The sequence below is a fragment of the Xyrauchen texanus genome, chromosome 43, assembly GCF_025860055.1.
Source record: "Xyrauchen texanus isolate HMW12.3.18 chromosome 43, RBS_HiC_50CHRs, whole genome shotgun sequence".
NCBI classification, from domain to species: domain Eukaryota; kingdom Metazoa; phylum Chordata; class Actinopteri; order Cypriniformes; family Catostomidae; genus Xyrauchen; species Xyrauchen texanus.
Genome location: NC_068318.1, coordinates 25346427 through 25367906, shown reverse-complemented (window position 1 = coordinate 25367906; position 21480 = coordinate 25346427). Strand labels below are relative to the sequence as shown.

Below are 21480 nucleotides of genomic sequence, written 5' to 3'. Positions count from 1 at the left end.
TACATTTTCCTTCTCTACAGATCACACTCAGTGCAACGTGATGAAGACAGTGCTGGACTGGAGAAAGGACATGCTATCATTAAAGACAGTGATGGTGATGCCCAGCCTTCAGAAAGCACAGCGTAGATATCATCTGCTGCTCATAAGCACTGAAAAGTGCCTCCATTTACCTCTTATTTATGGGCCATGTTTGAGCTACAGCTCAACCCCCCAACCCCCCTTCTCTCTCTCTCTCTCTCTCTCTCTCTCTTCATCAGCAATGTGATTGAGTATTTTCTACATCTTTTCTGCAGCTGCGAATGTATTTATTTAGACCTCACGTGTCTCAATCAACAGTCCCTCTAAGAAATATGAAGTTATATATTGTGTAAAAGAATGTGATTTTTAATCAAATCTATGTTTATTTTGTTTGATTAGCGTATCTGTTTTTTTTTAGATCTTTTTCCTGGCTTCAGGGAAATGTATAACACTGCTTTAGTTTGGAGTTAATGAAATTGAGGGTTTATCTTTCTTTCCTTTGTGTCTTTCTTTTATTAATTTTCTTTTGAGCTGTTGATTGTTAATCTAGCACTGGTTTACAGAACAGAAGGATGTACGATCCTAAATCCCTATTTGAGTTTATTTTAATATGGGATGCATCGTGTTGAGCCTTAATGACATTATCCCTTTATAACTATATAATTTAACTTACAGCCAAAATACAGCATATTGATAATTTATGGGAATCGAATTATTTCTGACAACGTGTCAGAGTCTGTGTGTGTGGTGTGTCTGCTACTGTATGTGTGTTTTCCCATTTTTCTATGCACTAAATTAGAATTAAGTATTTTATTATGGAAATACATACAAACAAGGTACTTTTATCTGTGCAGTGGCTTATGCAGTAAAATGCAAAAATGTATAAAAGAGCAATATCTATACAAAAAAGAGTTTTACAATAGTTTTACTGTAAATAAAAAAAAATGCTAATCAGTTTTCATGGTTGTGGTTTATTCTATGTGGTTTTTAGCAGAGCTAAAGACAGGTTAAAGTATCATTATTGATAATGTAACTTGAAATTGATTAAATTTCTTACCCAGTGTCACTGTGGTCTAAGCCATAAAATCATATCAAGCTAATACGGCTTTCAAACCGTTCCTTGTGCCTCCCCAGCTCTGCATTTCTCTCCACTCTCTTTTGATCCTTCTTCATTGATGTAATTTTCATCACAAGAAAAAGTTAGACCTACAGGTCTCATAAATGGTATGAATGTAATTTTCTATCTGGAAGTGGCTTATGGTGTCCCTCTTCCAGAGTGGTTGGCTTGTAATCCTGCCTGCTTAGTTTAATTTAGCTAATTTTGTGCTGTGAAGCACAGATCATACAGCAGTCTTGGTCATCAGTTTGGTCCTACTTCTGACAGCTATTTAGCCTATAATCAACCTGATGGGTTTAATTAGATCTGACTGTTGTCTCCAGTCTCTCAGCAGGGAGTGGCCACTGATGGAGGGATGCACAGTCTAGGCTCAGTCTAGGCTAGGGCCTCACAGTGTGAAGAGACTGTTGTGTTCTGGTTTATATATGCTTTGCTTGTATCATTTCCACTTTGATGGAAAATTGCCAAACAAACAATGGCTGGGATACTGTCCTATAACTGTTTTCTGGACTCTTCAAAGACAATAACCTAATTATTCACATTAAGAAGGAGAAATTAACAAGCTTAAATATGATGCATTAAAGGGATAGTTCACCCAAAAATGTCAATTCTGTCATCACTTACTCACACAAGTCTATTGCTCTCTGCTTTTCATTCCAGTCCTGAAGCCAATTAACATGTCCCTCTCTGGGATCAGGATGGATGTCTCCTGCTTTGGCTAATGGCCTTTTAATGTGGCCAATGTCAGACAAAGTCAATATAAATTTACTTTATTATCCCCTTAATATAATCTGATCTTCCTGCTGTGTAATTCCCGTTTGGAGCTTGTTGAAATTTAAGAAATATCTGTCATCTGCTGACTAATGTTGCCGTTGAGATGAACATAAAAGGGATCAGGATTCATTACAAAAAGCAACTAATCGTTCTTAAACAGCTTTGTTTATGACCGCAGGACTGATACAGACACATGTGTGCTCTTTGCAATATGTCAAAGAATTATTCCCAACTAAATATATTACGTTTTCTTTTTTTTTTTATGTTTTAGAACTTTAAACCGCTTAAACACAAAAAAGATTGTTGCACATTTAATTCCAGAGTTCCTTAGTAGAACAGATACTCTGATGCTCTTATATGGGTGACATATGTTCAAATCCAAGAGGAAGCAATATAAATGTGTATTATAAGTATGCTTAGAATTCATTCAATACCAAAATGTATCGGTAAGAATAGTTAAGTGCAGGTGGATGTAGAAAATATTGTCATTGTCCTGAGATAATTGCAGTTCTGGCAACTGGCTAAGAAGTTAATGTATGTTAAAATGTCGTAAAAAAATATTGTTTGTGTAAATGTCTAAGGACATTTTTATATTTTAGGTATTGTACCTGTAATTGTAACTGTATTGTAACCATTTTTCAGAGATTGTAAACACAATTTAGCTTTACATAAAAAGAAAAAATGATATAATTGTACAAAAATTTGCAATATTCTCTCTCATATAGTTTTAGATTAAGTATAGCACTGCACACGGATGTCACTGCTTGAAGTGTCATATCAACTACTGGTTTCCTGTTAAAATGACTTGTTAGCAGTCCAAGCTTCAGTCCCAGCCTCATGAATATTAATATTACCACCCCTACATGCAAACAGAGTAATGTTTGTTCTTGCCTGATGAATAATGTATTTGGCCTTAGAAATATTCACTGGTGTGTGAGTATGCTCTCAGATGCAACTAAATCCTGATTTAAACTTGAGAGTTATAGATTTTAACTGCTTCCTCCTGAGGTGTTTAAACAACAACAACAACAAAAGTCTTTTGTGCAAAAACATTACAGATGTCATGCTGATACAATCTCAGCAGATAGTCTATAAAGCACACAGGTGTAAGGCATGATGTAAAATGTCATGAAAGTAAATGAAGAGAGAGAGTTCAGGTAAGACTTAAATATGTGACTTTCCTGGATTCCGTTTGTTCTGGTACACATAACTGAGCTCAGCTCACACACCGCTGAAAGGAAATAATAAGGCTACATGGGGAGTGCGCATACCGCAGCGCACGGCTCACACAAAGAACGTGCACAAGACAGACGGGGGACGATAAACCATGGTCCCGTCAGACAGAAACCCAGCCTGACAATATGAAATCACAGGTCCGGAGGCCTGGAAGAAGGCCTCAGGGCAGAGGGGACAGTGAATTGAACAGCAACCACTGGACAGGGTTCAAGAGGGAGCTTTTCAGGGGACAGGAGCCATGGACGACTCAGGTGTGGGCGCTGGTCACGGCTGGGGAACAGCCTCTGTGGCCGTGGACAATGGCCTCGACAGGGTAATGGCCTCCGCAGCTGTGTCGACCGATATGGACTGGGGAACAGCCTCCATGGCTGTGAGGACAGGCAGTAACAGGGGTGCAGCCTCCGTGGCTGTGAAGGCCGACATGAACAGGGGAACGGCTTCTGTCGCTGTGAGGAGAGTCAGTGGCCAGTGAACGACCTCCGTGGTCGTGGGTACTTGTAGGGGCAGGTCAACAGCCTCCGTGGCTGTGGGCACATACAGTGGCAAGGAAACAACCTCCATAGTTGAGGCACATGGCGGTCACTAAACCCATGTGCTCACACAAAGAAAATACACAAAACACAAGACAGACAGGGGACGATAATAATATCGTCAATAAAACATAAAACAGAATAATATTACCGTAGACGCCATTCAATGTTATGCAGAGTTATAGATCATGATAGATTTTTCTGGTTCAGGCAGACCTAACTTAAACAGCCTTATTGTGAATTGATGGATAAATTAGGTGTATGCCTGGCTAAATAGTTGAGTCTTTAGTCTGGACTTAAACTAAGTGTGTCTGCATCCTGAGCAGTGTTAGGAAGACTAATCCATAATTTAGGAGCCAAATATGAAAAGGATCTACCTCCTTTTGTGGATTTTGATATTCTTGCAATTATTAACAAGCCAGAATTTTGTGATCATAATGAACGTGATGGAATATAGCGTGTCAGAAGGTCACTTAAGTACTGTGGAGCTAGATCATTCAAAGCTTTCTATGTAGTTAACAGAATTTTTAAATTAATATGAAATTTAACAGTTAGCCAATGTAATGATTATAAAATTGGGTGATAAAAGGTGGAAGAATGCTGTTCTAAAAAAGGACAGACCGGTATCAAATATTACACCTAAGTTCTTCGGTGTAGAACCAATGAAACACTAAATCCATCAAGAGTCAAATGATATTTTTGTGGCTTTTTTTTTTATTTTTTTTTTGGTTCAATAATTAGTACCTCTGTTTTGTCAGAATTGAATAGAAGGAAATTTCTGGCCATTCAAGCTTTGATTTCATTGATACTCTCTGCTAATTTAGAAAATTGTGACTTTTCATTGGGTTTAGAAGAACTATAAAGTTGGGTATCTTCGGCATAGCAATGGAAACTTATTCCATGATTCCTGATGATATCTTCTAGGGGAAGCATGTATTAGAGAAAAGCAGAGGCCCTAAAACTGATCCCTGTGGCACTCCATACTTAACTTTTGTTTGATTTGACAATTCCTCATTTACACATACAAAGTGGCAGCGGACTAATACATAGAGCCTAAACCAACTAATGCAAGTCCACTAATGCCAACATAATTGTCCAGCCTATTCAAGAGAATGTAATGATCTATCGTGTCGAAGGCAGCACTAAGATCTAAAAGCACTAGAAGAGAAGTGCAGCTACGATCAGATGATAAGAGCAAGTCATTTGTAACTCTGATAAGTGCAGTCTCTGTACTGTGATGGGGCCTAAATCCTGATTGAATTTGTTCATATATACCATTTCTCTGTATAAATGAATATAGTTGGGAGGACACTATCTTTTCTTGTATTTTTGACATAAATGGTAGATTTGAAATCGGTCTGTAATTAGTCAAATCTCCAGTATCAACCTGTGGCTAGTAAGCAGTTTCATAACTGCCATTTTAAAGTTTCTTGGGACAAGTCACAAGGATATCGTGGAGTTAATAATATTAAGAAGAGGCTCTGAGATGACAGAAAGTACCTCTTTTAAGTGCTTAGTTGGTATTTGATCGAACACACATGTTGTGGCTTTTGATTTTGTTTATACTTTTTGTTAGCTCTTCAAGACCTATGGCAGGATTGCAGTTGCTCATGAGGAAAATTATGGAACACTGTTTTCTGAGGTGCTGTGACAGTTGATTGCATAGTTCCAATTTTATTTCTGATTATTTCAATTTTATCAGTAAAGAAATTCATGAAGTCATTACTATTGTGCTGTGAAGAATATCTGGTTGCTAACCATATATGCTTTATTCCTAACTAATTTAGCCACAGTACTGAATAAACACCTAGGATTGTTGTGGTTATGTTCTATGAATTTGCAAAAATATGATGACCTGGCAGCTTTTGGTGCATGTCTGTAGCTACAGACACTATCTTTCCATGCATGATAAATGCTAATCCCAATGTATCATTTTCATTATCTATGTGAATGTTGAAGTCACCAACAATTAAAGCTCTATCTACATTAACTACTAGATCTGATAGAAAATTTGCAAATTCACCAAGGAAACCAGAGTATGGCCTGGGTGATCTATAGCAAGGGCAAAAGATGACAGAGATTTTTTATTTTTATCTGAAGGTGTCACATTAAGGATTTTTTGTTCAAAAGACTTATATCCTGTCCTCTGAGTAACACATAAAATTTCACTGTAAATTGCATCAACACCTCCTCCTCAACCCTTCAGGTGAGGCTCATGTTTATAACAATAACCTTGGGGAGTAGATCCATTTAAACTAATATATTCATACGGTTTAAGCCAGATTTCAGTCAAACAGAGCACATCCAAACTATGATCTGTAATAATTTAATTTACAATTAGTGCTTTGGTAGAAAGAGATCTAATGTTTAGTAGCCCTACCTTTATATGCTGTTTATCTTAAATATTTTCGTTTTCGTTTTTTTAAGTTTGACCTCAATCACATTTTTTCTAAAAGATTAAGTGAGAGTTTTGTGTTTGGTAGTTCGGGGAACAGACACAGTCTCTATATGACATCTAGGTGATACCTATGCGTCTCTATGTGTTGTAGTTTATGTGACCTGTGTGACATCTCAAGGCAGCTAGCAGATGTTTGGTTTAACCAGTTTGTCTGCTTCCTGACCTGGGCCCCAGTTAGTCAAATACTGTCACTATTAAGACTATGAGCCAAATTACTAGAGAGGAGAGAGACACCTTCCCTGGATAGATGGAGTCTGCCTCTCTTTAGCAGGTCATGTCTGCCCCAAAAACTCTGCCAAATGTCTATAAATCCTATCCTATACTTCGGACACCACTCAGACTTCCAGCCATTCAGTGACACTAATCTACTATAAACCTTGTCATCACGACGAGCAGATAGGGGGCCAGAGTATATAACAGTGTCTGACATCGTTTTTACAAGTTCACAAAAATTAAAATGATATCTAGTGATCTCCAACTGGCGAAGCCAGACATCGTTAATGCCGACATGAAAAGCGATTTTCGAAAATCTATACTTAGCATTAGCCAGCACTTTTTGATCTGATGTCAGATGCTCGAGCCCCAGAAATGCATTTAACAATGGTGGATGGAGTCTCTATTTCCACGTTCCTTACAATAGAATCACCAATTATTAAGGCTCTTTCAACATTATTCTCAGTGGGTGCATCACTGAGTGGGGAGAATCGATTGAAAACCCTAACAGGAATGGGAGAATGGTGCCACTGCCTGAGCGAATATGCCGCCAAGACATCACCCAAATGCCCTGCTGCAGAGGCTCTACAGCCAGAACCAAAGTGTGTGTGTGTTGCTCACTGTACTACCCGAATCCAAAACACTATCTACCAGCTTCTTTTTCTCACTGACCTCCACTAGCATTCGGATGTGTGTCTCTAACTCATAAAACTTCTGTCAGCCTGACTAATTCCTTGCATTTATCATATTTGAATCCCTCACTGCTGACGGAAGAAGCTATAGTAAACATGTGGCATGCAATGCAGGAAGAAATAACGTGAGCGGATGCCATGACATACCGCAATTGTTTGTTGTTGTGGTTGTTCTTGAGTGGCGAGGGTTTGAGATCAATGTGGTTCCTAATCAGCAGATATTTGAGATTGATGCAATAATCCATGTAAAACACAGTGGAGAAAATGAATGCAAGCAGCCGTGACATGAGATGTAGAGAAGCAGGAAAAAAGAAAAGAAAAAAGAGGTGCGTGCAATAAAATACAGCTGAAACAGTAGAAAAGAAGAATAAAATAAAGCACAAGTTAAAATGGCATAGGATAAAATGATTAACGTGAATAAGCAAGAATAAGCAATGCTAATCAGGCTAGCAAGCTACAAACACAGACTCCTGCAGCATCCTGGCAGCAAACGGAACAGGAAGTAACTTGTTACATGCATTATTTTAGTAATAAGGGAGAATTCAGTAAATCTGACAGTAGTGAAAGTTCATAATTTTTTTGAGTGCACAGCTGAGGCTCTGTCATTTAGACACACTCATGTGTTCAATTGTAATGTAAATTGATAATACAATGTGTTTTGATGGGAGAGAGGTTTTTCTCTGCCAGATGGCTCCTGCAGACAGAAAGACTTAATCAGTGGAGGCAGGGCTGTCGAGTTCTGAGAGCGGAAATATTTTAAGAAAGACAGGCTAATTTAGCAGAGCAGAGGGAGACCATGACGTCAGTTTATAGAGATAAAAAAAAAATCTGGTATCTGAGGAGCCTGGACCTTGGATTCAATGTATATACAAGGATACATTGATTTTTTTATTTTATTTTATTTTTATTATATATATATATATATATAACATCAGATTAGGTAACTAGTAAAAGAATTAAAAACATGATTAATTAGAATAACATTGTTTCCTTATTAATTTGCCTTCCTATAATTGTTTGCTTAATTATGTACTATGGTGGCCGTGAATTGCGGAACAAAACATCAAATCTATAAACACAACGGCAAATCCGAAAACAAAAGAGCAAACCAGAAAACAACACCAAATACAGAAACAAAACAACAAGTAAGAAAATACAACAGCAAATAAGAAAACACAAAAGCAGTTCAATCGAAATGGAAAGAGTTTGTGCAATAGCTTCTCGCCTGATTGGCTGTGTGGATGAGCCCTTGTCCTTTCCTCAGGACTGGTTCTCTGCCCACAATAATTTCATAATTCATTCCAAATGCTCAATTACTGAAAATTGTGAGTTGTTTGTCACTCAGTAAAACAGTAATGGGACACTTTATAACACAGAGAGCAAAAACACCAAGCAGGAAATGTTTTAGGTACGACGTTCGTCTGGTGTGTAATGGACCGTCTAAAAACTCCACAAACTGCGCTAAAACGTCAGTGTCCAAGCATTCATTCAATTGACTTGGATATTCTAACGTAACAAAAACTGTTATTAAAAAAGCATTTTCCCATTCCAAATATTGCAGTAGACTGCCGGCTTGATGGCTCACTTTCTACATTTGAAGCCAGCATGTCCAATTATGAGTATAGTTTCAATTATTTTAGAAATAAATAGCTGAAATTTTACCAAGATTATATTCATATTGTAAAGGTTGTAGAAGGCTGCTATTAGATATACTGATTTACTCTAGGTGAGATTTTCCCAGGATGTGGAATTGTACATGTACATTATTCAATTATTTTTTAAATAAAAATAATAAAAATGAAAACCAATAAAAAAAAACAATACTTTAATCATTCACACCACTGGCAGCCTACTACAACTTTTGTAATTTAAAAATGACATCTTTACTAAAATAATTGAATACTGTATTCATATCAGTAGACATAATTGAAGATGTATCAACTGACAGCAACCGGAACATTTATAAATAAAATAAACCACCGTGTTTTTTATTTTTTTTTAAGATAGAACATGCAAATTGAAGGCGTGGATGCCACCAACGTTTTAGTGCAATTTGTGGACATTAAAACAGTCTCTTACACACTAGATGAACCATGAGACCATAGATGAACACTGTACCTAAAGCTAAATTTTCCCGCTTGCTGTTTTTATTCTCTGTATTATAAAGTTTCCTGTTACTGTTTTCCAGAGAGAGAAAACACTCACTTTTTCAGTCAGTGACCTTTTGGCATAGATTTTGATGGCTATGGTACCTACCCTTTGCGTTTCGATTGAATTGCTGTTGTGTTTTCTGAATTGCTGTTTTGTCTTTGGATTTGCTGTTGTGTTTTTAGATTTATTGTTTTGTTTTACACTTCACGGCCACTGTATTGTTTATTCAGTATAAATATTTTAATTGATAACAACAGCCATTAAACTCTCGCTCCATGTCGTTCTACTTCTCAGTAATATTAGCTAAATGGCTGTTTATTCAGCATACCAAATAAAAATGTAGTGCATGTGAAGATGAAGATTTCTTCATTACCTTGGCACAGTGGTCATTCTATTTCACGGCCATGATTTTCATTAGCTGAATCGGCTTTATAACAGCAGTGCTGTGCAGCTGAAATCACTGGCTGGAGGTCTGAGCAATGAGAAAGAGGCATTAACTCACTGGCCCAATACAGAGTACATGATGTAAATTGAGCCAAAAAAGTGATGCATAAAGGGTTGCTCAAACCTGCAGAAATACAGTGCCCCCAAAAATTATCTGGACACATATTTAACACTTAAAAATGAATGCATATAATTTATTGGATAACAAAATATGAAACCAAATGGCATCTGCAAATAATAATTCTAAAGCTTTTCTTAGAACTAACTCAAATTTCTATTCCATTTTTTGTGTGATCATTTTTAACCAACAGGTCCCAAGGCAATTTTAGTGGATGTTTCACAAAATTTGACAAACAGGAAAGTCCAATACCTTTTGTCTTAATTTTAAACAGAGATTTTAAACAGTTTCTATTGTTTTACATTGTATAATTTAAAACCCAACAAACTAATTTTGTAAAAAAGAAAAGTGTGCTTGCGTTACCTATCTTAAAAATAAACGCCCTCTGGTTTGATATTATGTTGTCTAATGCAAGGAGTATTAGTGTCCAAATATCATTTTCAGGGCTTTTTTAGTTGCAAACCTCTACTAATACTGTATACAGTAGCTACCATTTCAAGTTAACCAAAATACCCTGATTATCTTCTTTAGGTTTGTTTATTTAAAGTTACACTAAACTCAGAAGGAATGCAGGATTGAACCCCCTAGCCACTGCATTTCCATTTAGGCTCTTTATATTAGGATAGCATATCTCTCCTCAAGTCTGAGATGTAAAAAGCTGTTCTCTGACGCGCTTCTGGATGAACGCCAGGCTGCTGTCCAAAGTTTCCAGCAGTACTGAGGTTGATTGGTTTGAGGACGAGGGGAGCTATCCGTGGTGCTGAACCACCACAGCGAGCAATCCGCTTATAACTGCCCAGGATTCAACGTCTCTCCGCGTGACTGTCGGAGCTCTGCTCGATTCCGTTGGAAAGAAGCTTGTAGCCCAACCGCAACACAACGAACTGTAGCTTACAACACCGTAAGGACATTTTATGTGACGTTTGCGTCATTCTCATCGATTGAAACACACGGACAGATTAGTGTTTTGATTATGCGCGTAAGAATCGTGTTTCAAGCGAACTCGCTCTTTCTGCTGCTGATTCTGAGTTTTTCGTTGATTCACACGCGTTGTCAGGGTAAGTATTTCTGTTTTGAGTCCCTAAATCTATATTCCTGTTGTACGTTATAGTCTGGTTTGTCTGTGGTTTAACTTGCAGCGAATGTTTTATTTGGCTCCACACAAGCATGTTTTTGGTCAAATCAATTCAAATGTAGTCATATTGAGACTATTATGATATATTTCGATGTTAACAGTCATTTCTTTGACTATAATAGAAATATATTTAGACTAATATAGCTGCAGAAACTTGAGCAGAAGTCTAGAATGTTGTGGACGAGTCAGGGTCGTTCACACGGGACGCGTTCTAGCATTCAAAATACTGTCAAAGACGTCCGTCTAGTGCATGTTTTCATAGAAAAACAATAGAAAAACGGTGCAGACGCAGCGCAACGGTATGGAACTGGTCGCAGAGGTCTCGATACGCGTATTTCAAAGTTGAACATTTTTTTAAAAAGTTTTGTGAAAGTTTTAACTTGACACACTGTCTCAGTACGCGATGCTTATGCAGTCATGAGGCGCCTAATAAAGCGAGACGCAACGTAAAAACTGCAAATTAATAAAAAAAATAAACAAATGCGCAGACGGAACTCAAGTAGGCTATGCTTTGGCATATTTGCACTTGATTTGTTACTCGGTTTTTCCTATACGCTGATTCGGGCAATTCTTTTTATCGAATCAGTTGATTTGAATCATTTTAAGAGTCGTGCAGCAGAAGATAATGGCATTAATCCTTTAAAATGAGATTAGCACCGTCCCTTACAGACCTGTTTATGAAACCTGCACGGTTGTGTTGTTTTGAAGAGTTTAATATATCTCTGCTTTTCATTTTAACATTTACGGATTCACGACAGATTTAACGTTTTTAAAAGAATGCTACATTCGTTTCATTCACATCATTTCTGGTGACAATATGCTGTGCTGTGATGAGATGCAAAACCCTCCTGTCCTGACCTACCCTGTGACCTTTTCTTTATCAGTACAAATTCTGTTTAATTTCGTGGATTATTTCACACTTACAAGAGTTGGAATTGCAAAGATGAACTAGCATTATGTAGCCCTTTTTAGTATTATATTAAACCCTTTATGCACTCTTTTAATATATCTCAAAGGACAATAATAATATCTCCTCACAAAATTAAAGGAGGGTTTTAACACACTATAGACTTTTTGTTGTTATTACTAGATAAATCTACTAGAAAGTTGTTTTAATTAAACATGACTTAAAATTTCAAGTTTTGGGCAAAATCCATAGACCTAAGTTTTTAAGTGTTTGTAAGTGCAAAACTGAGGCTATGATGAGTACCCAGTGCTTGTAAATTATTTAATTATGTTTTCTTGGTCTAAAGGAACATGTCGGGGCATTTCAATTGTTGTTGATTTTTTTAGAATGCATAGAGGTTTTTTAGCCCTTTTGTAGTATTTATGATTTTGTTTTTATTATTATTATTTAATTTGATCCCCTTTTCTCCCAATTTGGAAGGCCCAATTCCACTACTTAGTAGGTTCTCATGGTGGCACATTTACTCACCTCAATTCGGGTGGCAGAGGACAAGTTGCCTCCGCTTCTGAGACCGTCAATCTGTGCATCTTATCACGTGGCTCATTGTGCATGACACCGCAGGGACTCCCAGCATGTGGAGGCTCATGCTACCCTCCGCGATCCACGCACAACTTACTACGTGCCACATTGAGAGCGAGAACCACTAATCGCGACCATATGGAGGTTACCCCATGTGACTCTATCCTCCCTAGCAACTGGGCCAATTTGGTTGCTTAGGAGACCTGGCTGGAGTTTCTCAGCACACCATGGATTCGAACTCGCGACTCCAGGGGTGGTAGTCAGCATCTTTACTCGCTGAGCTACCCAGGCCCCGTATAATTTATGTTGTTTTGTTGCAACTATAACGTTGCCTTGTGATATCATCATCAGGGTAATCTGTGTCCCTGTGTTAAATTGGACCCTGTTAACACTTATATCAGTTCTCCTTGTTTATGTGCAACTGAAGTAAAGGCATATGCGTTTCTGGGGAGAAATACATTTATTGAATGATTGGACAATAATCAGTTAGCATCTTCATCATTTAAGCTGTGTTATTGTTTTACTTTAATTTGCGTCCAATCAGTTTAAAGTATTACATTAAAACACCAACATTTAAATAGCAAATCTGAGTTAAGCATAATTGCTTAAGTTACCTTAAGTTAAATATGTAGTGGCTAAAACAAAGTTTGTTTTTTCCAATAACCTTGGTTCCTATTTACAATTTGAACACCAAATTAAGTTAACTTAATTACACAAGTTGTGGAGCATTACTTAATTCAATCGAGGGAATGAGTTTACTCAATCAGTTGAGTAGAGTTGGTCAACTTATTAGGGTTTTCAATGCATACTAGAAACTAATATGAATATGCCATTTTAGTGCTGCTTTCTGCTTGTATATTTTTATTGACCATCTATGTTCCAACAAGTATCTTTCTTTTGCATTTTTCATTACTAATTTAGAAACCATTTTGTTAAGAAGGTACATTTACAGTTTATGATTTGCAGTCTTTACAGGGAGTGTACATGGAATGTACAATGTGTATGTAAAAAAATATTTTTTTTATTAAAATCTCTTGTAAAATGTGATTTCCTTGAGGGAAATATCATTTCTATTTCAGGCAGAAGTATCAAGTCTCAGGTCAAAGCTTTTTTAAGTTTGTGTATCAGATCCTTTCATAATTGTTTGCAACATTCATAAGCTTATATTCTGGCTGTTCAATTGCAGAAATATGGAAATAATCTGAGGGTTTTTTATTTCTGCCTTTTATTCTCCTTGTTCCAGGGGAGGGATCTGAAAATGTTCAACGCCTGTGATTGGCTTCATAAAGGGCTATTCAGATACGGCTGGTTGACATTTTTAGTCTGGCTGTTTGTCACTTTATGGCTTGTAAATTAGTCATTATGGCAGAATGTTCCCTAATATCCCCATGGTGTCTGATCTCAACAGGTGGGAATGACATACTGTACCAACCAGCTCTGTGCTGTTTCTCACAATGATGATGTTTTATGAAACTCTCAGTAACTGAAAGATCAGAATTTTTTTCTCTGGTGATGGTATTTATAGTAAAACTCATTTACTCAGAAAAGAGAGAGGAACCATGCATATCAAATCATTCTGCATGTGGCAAGACCAGGGGATCAAGGTTTGGGTGGTTAGCGTGTGCCAGTTAGCCCCTGCTGGTAGATTCTGTGACGTGCTGCCAAAAAGCATCTTTCTTCATTGACAGACATTCAGAAGTAGCCATAATAAAGCAAATTTTCTCGCAAGCAACATATATATTATAGTACATCTTTTCCAAGTGAATGTTTTGGTGGGCACTTAAAAGCGTGAAATTGACTTCACAAGATGTCTCAGATGGGATAGTCACTAAAATAGCCCTTCAAAATAGCACATTTAAAACCCTTTGTTGAATCAACGTGCTGTGATAGTGCATATATTGATTTTAAGTGTTTTCATTTAGACTAAAGGGTGGCAACATTGACTTTCTGGGCATTAATACCCTCTGATCCCCTGAAAGCAGAAGCCTTGGCTCTTTACATGCCAAATACCTACAACCAAAGGGTCGTTAAATTGCAATATTACAGGGGAAGATTAGAAACAGACATTTTACCTTTTAAAATGCCACAAGTCAATTGGCCTCCTAATCCCCCTCTTGTTATGTGTGTCATTTCATTGTTTAGTTTCCTGATGGTTTTCCTTTGCCCGAGATTCATAAAAAGCACAGAATGTTTTCAGTAACAGCACAAGAATAGGATTTCCTTCATGTTATCTAAACATACATTGACACCTAATACAGATTCTTTAAAAAGGCTGAAAATCTTCAGCTCTGATTTTTGTGCTACTGTGTAAAAGGAGAAAGAATCAGACAGCAGGGTCAAAAAAACTTTCTTTACAGAAATATTCCTATTTAAATCCAAGTCCAGCTCAATCAACAGCATCTGTGACATGCCATCGATAGCCACAGAAAAGTCTATGCAGTTACAATGGAAAAGCAGTTGTGCACTTACAACAGTTTATGGGCCAATATGCAAGAATTGCCGCATAGACTTCCAATGTAAGTGCACCGATGCTATTAATAAAGCTTGAAGGTGAAGGGTGTAATTAGTACCAAACAGAATGGCAAGCATTAATGACTGTTATCAAACAGGGTTTTCCCCATCTTCCATTGGCCGTATGTGTTATTGTGGCAAAGAGAATAAAGTAGATAAAGGAAACTGACAAACGTATGTCTTAGTCTTGAAGTCCCATGATTATTATACGACTGACTTTTTATGACCTCCTTTTCTCTGAAGTTCTTCTCTCAGGTGCACTCCCTTTGGCTCAAAAGATATGTCAAATAAAAACAATAGAAAGACTGCTTACCACGCGCACTTCACAGTCCAAACTCTCAGGGCCCGTTTTGAGATGTATAAAGATTTCTCTGCTAAAAGTATTTACGTCAAGTTAATGAATTGGAGTAATTATCCTCAGTTAATTAGGAACTTGGCTAATGCAGAGAGTGTGATACAGCCCAAGCTGCTGTTTGTGAGTTTGTTAAGTTATTGTGGTGTTTACCTTTGTGGTGCTGTGATTTGATGGGTTGATAGAGGCACACTTTGATGTTTAAAGCTCTCCAGTTGCTATTCTGATGGCTAACTAATTATGAAGCACACAATGGTTCATGAAACAACTGAAATGGAAACGGTAATGTACAAGAATATCAAAATATTGTTTGGGCCAAAATAGAATGTCATTAATATTTTTTGTATATTAATTAACTAAATTGATCACATAAATAAGATAAATTGTATGTACCTGCCCCGACCAGACTTTGATCAAAAAGACAGAAGAACACATTTCAGTTGAAAAAAAAAATGCATTACATAGTTGACCCTTGCCTGAATACATACCAGTGTGGTTTGTTTATGTTCACTTGTTTCCCCAAGAGCTATTACAAATATATGATAAATATGAAAACTTTACTTTGGATGGTAGAATTCAGAAAATTGATTCTAAGTCAAGAGGGTTTTGAAATAGGTGTTTGAAACCAAGATACAAAAACTCTGCTAGAGAAAACAGGCTTTAAGCACTTTAATTTCAAAAGGAAAATGGCCACCCTAGATCCTCCAAATGCTGAGATCAGCTTTAATTGACAGTGTGGAGTTCACACAGGCACTATCGAGACAGATGCAACCATTATTCATTTTGCATAATTGCTCCATCATAAATGAGGTCAAATAGCTAAACTGCCACCTGGGCCACTCTATCAGATGGTGATTTGATCAGTAGAGGTGTGGGCTCATGCATTAGGACCTCTACAAGGGACTGAAGTCCTGGTTCTGTACAGACTTTTGCTTGAAAAAAAGAGATACCGATTAGAGAACAGAGGCAGAGTCAGTGCTGCCTATCACAGCTGGGTTCCTCACTCCCTGAAGCCAGGGAAAAAGACACAGTAGCTCTTTTCCAAAACCTACCTTGCTGAGAATAAAAAAATGCTTAAATCAGCCTGGTCTTAGCTGGTCTCCCAAACCAGCCAAGCTGGTCTTTAGCTGACCAAGCTGGTCTCCCAGGTTGACCAGCTGACAAGTGCCCTTCAAAAACCAGCAAACCAGAACAGCCCGACGAGGATTAAGACCAGCTAAGACCAGCTAAGACCAGTTTATGATGGGTTTTTTTTTAAAAAACCTTATAAGGTCTTCTGCCTTGTAAGGTGTTGTTGAAAAGCTAACAACAAGGTATTCTAATAAACATTACTTTTTATCTTGCAGCCAAATTTTTACACTTATGGAAAGAAATTGGTACTTTTATTCACCAAAGTGGCATTCAACTGATCACAACATATAGTCAGGACATTAATAACATGAAAAATTACTATTACAATTTGGAAAAAAAATTCAGAAACTACTTCAAAGAGTTCTCGTCAAAAAATCCACGTGCAGCAATGACAGCTTTGCAGGTTCTTGGCATTCTAGCTGTCAGTTTGTCCAGATACACAGATGACATTTCACCCCTCACTTCCTGTATACATCTATAACACTCTTTTCCAGTTATCTGTTGTCCAATGTGTGTTTCTTTGCCCACTCTAACCATTTATTTTAGTTTTTCTGTTTCAAAAGTGGCTTTTTCTTTGCAATTCTTCCCATAAGTCCTGCAACCCTGAGTCTTCTCTTTACTGTTGTACATGAAACTGGTGTTGAGTGGTTAGAATTCAATGAAGCTGTCAGCTGAGGACATGTGAGGGGTCTATTTCTCAAACTAGAGACTTTTCCTCTTGTTTAATTGAACATCTGGCACTCCACATCTCTTTCTGTCCTTGCTAGAGCCAGCTGTCCTTTGTCTTTTAAGACTGTAGTGTACACCTTTGTATGAAATCTTCAGTTTTTTGTCAATTTCAAGCATTGTATAGCCTTCATTCCTCAAAACAATAATTGACTGATGAGTTTCTAGAGAAAGCTGTTTCTTTTTTTTGTTGTTGCCATTTTTTACCTAATATTGACCTTAAGACATGCCAGTCTATTGCATAATGTGGCAACTCAAAAACAAACACAAAGACCATTGTAAGCTTCATTTAACAAACCAAATATCTTTAAGCTGTGTTTGATATAATGGCAAGTGATTTTATAGTACTAAATTAACAATTTAGCATGATTACTCAAGGATAAGGTGTTGATGGATCCTGTCTAGATTTGATCAAAAATGACTTTTTTCAAATAGTGATGGTTCTGTTTTTTTTTACACCAGTAATGTCCTGACTGTACCTTTGTGATCAGTTATATGCCACTTAAAGTACCAATTTCCTTCTGAAACAGCAAAATCTGTACATTATTCCAAACGTTTGGCCGCCAATGTAACTATATTTCAGCTTTCTTGTGCAGTAGTTTTTTGAGGAAAGTGCAAGATTCAGATTTCCTGCCTTCAACATCTTACACAACCAAGGCCAAATTAATATGTGTTCTTCTGTTCATCTTAGTACTTAAGGGTGGACAGTGGAAACAAGTGTTCTTTCATTTGTTTGAAAGCATCTTTATTTCACTCAAGTCTAGGGCTGCACCTAACGATCATTTTGTTTTCGATTAATCTAACGATTATTTTTTTGATTAATCTAACGGGGGTTTTTTTCGATTAATCTAACAACTAATTTTCTGATTTATCTAAAGATTTTTTATTATTATTTCTTGATTAATATAACAATTAATTAACCCAAAATACATTTTAAAAAACTTGTCTCATTAATATTTCAATATTTTTGTAAATTATCTTGTCTTAAACACAAACAAATGTACAAGAAACAAAGTGTGCACTGCAGGGCATTATTCTGCAACAAAAATAGCCCTGTTTTAACTGGTAATCTCCATTTTACAGTCCAACATTAATTTTATTTTGGTGAGATTATATCGAGGTTGCACAATGTTTGATATTCCTCCTTAAAGTGACTTGAATTTTACATCTACATTTAGCAATCCAACAGCAAAATAAGTTAAACAAAATGTAAATTCAAGTCACTTTCAGGAGGAATATCAAAACATTGTGCAACCTCGAGTTTAGCAGTCCAACATAAAATCATTTTACAGTAAAATTAGTGGAATTTGAGTAACACTTAAATGTTTTTCTAACAGGAATAAATAAAACTTGTGCATTCGTAATCAACTCTCAGTAATTCACACAGACAATTTAACACATACACACAATCTCTCTCCCTCCTTCTTTCCCTTCCCTCCCTCCACATTCCACCTCTCCTCCTCTCTCCCTCCCCCTCATCTTCCAGTAACATTAGTGCAATTCAAGCAACAGTTAACTTTTTCTGGGAGGCCCGAGAGGAGCCCTGGAAGGCTCGGGAGGCGGAGCCCTGGGAGGCTACGTAAAATAGAAATGGAAGCGTGAACGGTAGTTCTGTTTGTGAGACTTGCATGGTACACGTCATCGTTTCATTCATTATTTCCTTTAACCAATCACTGTTCACCTCATGCTTTAAAGGTCTGCCAGCAGCCAACCAATCTTGCCATCACTGACAAGCTAATATGGAGTTAATCACTGCTCCTTACCTTATATCCAGGATCAGCAGCTTCTTGCTGCATTGCATGTCTGCAATTCCGGAGTCTCAGTGGGATCGCATCCCTCTTGGAATAATAATAGGTCTGTTAACGAGGCATCTCCGTCAACCCTGATCACTCAAGACCACAGTTCAACCTGCTCACATAACATCTTGTGAAGCTGCCTTCCCTCCCTGACGATCCCGCTGCTCCATCTCAACATTCATCAAACCTACATGGCGTAAACGATCAGCAAATACAGATCTTCATCCAGATCTCAGTCATGTAGGAGACCTCCCGCAGTTGAGCCACCACATCTACCACAACCGTAATGCACAACCCGGTGCTGGAAAGTTGTCAAAAGCATTGCATCAAGGCAGCTGCTGATCCCCATCAGAAATACGCTGAGTTCTCTATCATATTCATCAATTTGCATTTTGAGGATGATTTAAGGGGCTTAGGCTTTCAGCAGCCAATGTTGTCTGTTCATCACAAGCAATATTTAATTTCTATGAAGCATCATAATGCATGATTCAGTCACCATGTTGCATGCCTGTGTGTACCTCCTATCAGGGAATTAAGACCCTTTTTATTTATATTTTTATTTATTTATAATTAAGATTAAGGATGTGGTACATCCCTCTCCTCCTCTTGTACAGAGAAACAACTGAAACTATTTATCAGAATAAGCTGAGAATTGTAGAGTGTAGTTACATAAGACAATAAATTGTGCATGAGTAGTTGGCTCTGTACAATTTTTATATGAGGATAGCCCAATTTTAGAACCTCTGAAAACACAGAGGGCTCCTGTCCACTAAGGAAATATGCTTGGGTGTTGGGCATAAAACACTAATTGAAACAAACTTTGGCTGACTATAATGCAGAATGTCAGTGATAATCGTTTAACTGGGTAAATCATACAGTGACCAAGGTTATGGTATTGAATTGAGAAGTCATATTGAGTATTGTTTTTTTATTTAATTATTTTTTGCATAGCCCCCTAGATCTGCCTCGAGCCCCCCCACCCAGAAACTTCTGTTGCCCCAACCCTGACTAACAGCGAAATGATCAAGGGGCATTCCGGCCCCTAAAATGATGGTGAAACGATCAGCTTTGCCCGCCCCATCCCACCCCAACATTAAAGTGCCCCACCAAAGTTCATATCCTAGTACCAGCCCTGAATAACTGCATGATTCAATTAATCTTCTCATGGTTGATATTTTTCTCCACAACATGGACTTGCAATCAGTATCTCTCTCTTTGTGCATCTGTCTTGAAGAACTATGATCTTCAGCTATCAGAGCTGCTTATGGGGTCTCATTTATCAGTGTCAGTGTTCGTTCCATTGATGTTTTAAGACATGTTGACTCACAGCACGCTGCAACCTGACACCTGCCTGCCAAAGCGAATCAAAGCAATTTCAGACTATTTGAACACCTCAGTGTTCTCTGCATCTTAAAAAACACGTTAGATTCTCCAGAGATAATGTACACCAGCATCTATCACATTGTAGGGAATTTGGTAGTATAAATGTAGATGGGATCAGTTAAAGTGCCCGCATTCTCACACCAATATATGTAGGGAATTTGGTTGATGTAGATGTACAAGGTACGGATTAAAGTGCTGCAATTCTACACCATTATATGTAAGAAAACAGTATGTGTGAGCTAGGAACTAAATTCAACTGTCCTTATTCTACATTATTACGTAAGGAAATTTATAATGGAATTAGTCACGTTCAACAACCATTATAAATTAGATAAATGACGAATAACTACATTATTTGTCTGAATAAAATTCTCCACCATTAAAATCGTAATACAACATATCGTTGTAATATTACAATTTCTAATGTAAGGAATAAGCTCTTGGGAATTATGATTAATACTCTTACTTGAGTAATATTATTCTCATGGCTTATTGAAAATAATATTACACATATTTAGGTACAGCTTTGAATAAAATCTTTTAAAAACAGGGATGAGATTATTTATCAAAATATACCACAGTCAAATTATCTTTGAATACAAACTAACTTTATTGCTATTCTAAACATAAAACTAATCTAACACATACGACATGAAACGGGGTTGTGAGTAAAGTGACAGAATGTGAAATAAATGATCAATACAGAGAAAATGTACTTAATGGAGTCTGTAGACAATGCTTTAAGAACCATTTATCCTTTTTTGGGTCTATATCGATTTGCAATCGGATTCCCCAAAGTATTCAACTAATACACCAGCACTTTGAGCAAAAGTCTGGAGATATGCTTGCGTTTTGTTGTGTTTCCTTGAGTTGCGCTCTTTGGCATTTGAAGAAAGTTTGTTCCGTCAATGTTTTGGACTCTTATGATCACGGAAAGTTATTGACTGGATGAAGCAAGTCCTTCTGCAAGGAGGACTCACGACTCCCGTTGGGTGTATGAACTCTAGAGCAGAGAGTGAGAGGCTTCCTCGGGACTTTGAGTCCCAAGCTTCCTTGGACTCTACATGGCACGGAGGATCTAGAAGAAGCAAGCGACGCTTCAGCAGAAGAGTTCAGAAGAGAGGAGCCAGAGAAGAGAGAAGAGGTTGAGAGCCGAGAAGAGAGAAGGGAGAATGCATTCTTCCTGTTTGGAGACATTTTAACTGAAAT

The 21480-nt window shown here is 37.4% G+C and overlaps 2 protein-coding genes across 6 annotated transcripts in view; both read left to right on the top strand.

Moving 5' to 3' along the window:
• The window catches only part of LOC127636138 (unconventional myosin-XVIIIa-like), a 54855-nt gene extending 53889 nt beyond the window's left edge, over positions 1-966 (top strand). For all 5 annotated transcript variants that reach the window (XM_052116551.1, XM_052116550.1, XM_052116549.1 and 2 more), the window contains one exon: positions 21-966. In XM_052116551.1, coding sequence (XP_051972511.1) covers positions 21-126 — 106 coding nt within the window. In that variant the 3' untranslated portion in view covers positions 127-966. The remainder of the gene's footprint in view (positions 1-20) is intronic.
• A 9590-nt stretch (positions 967-10556) lies between these two features.
• Positions 10557-21480, top strand: part of LOC127635868 (seizure protein 6-like) — a 39592-nt gene continuing 28668 nt past the window's right edge. Inside the window, exon 1 of the mRNA XM_052116128.1 lies at positions 10557-10809. Coding sequence (XP_051972088.1) covers positions 10725-10809 — 85 coding nt within the window. The 5' untranslated portion in view covers positions 10557-10724. The remainder of the gene's footprint in view (positions 10810-21480) is intronic.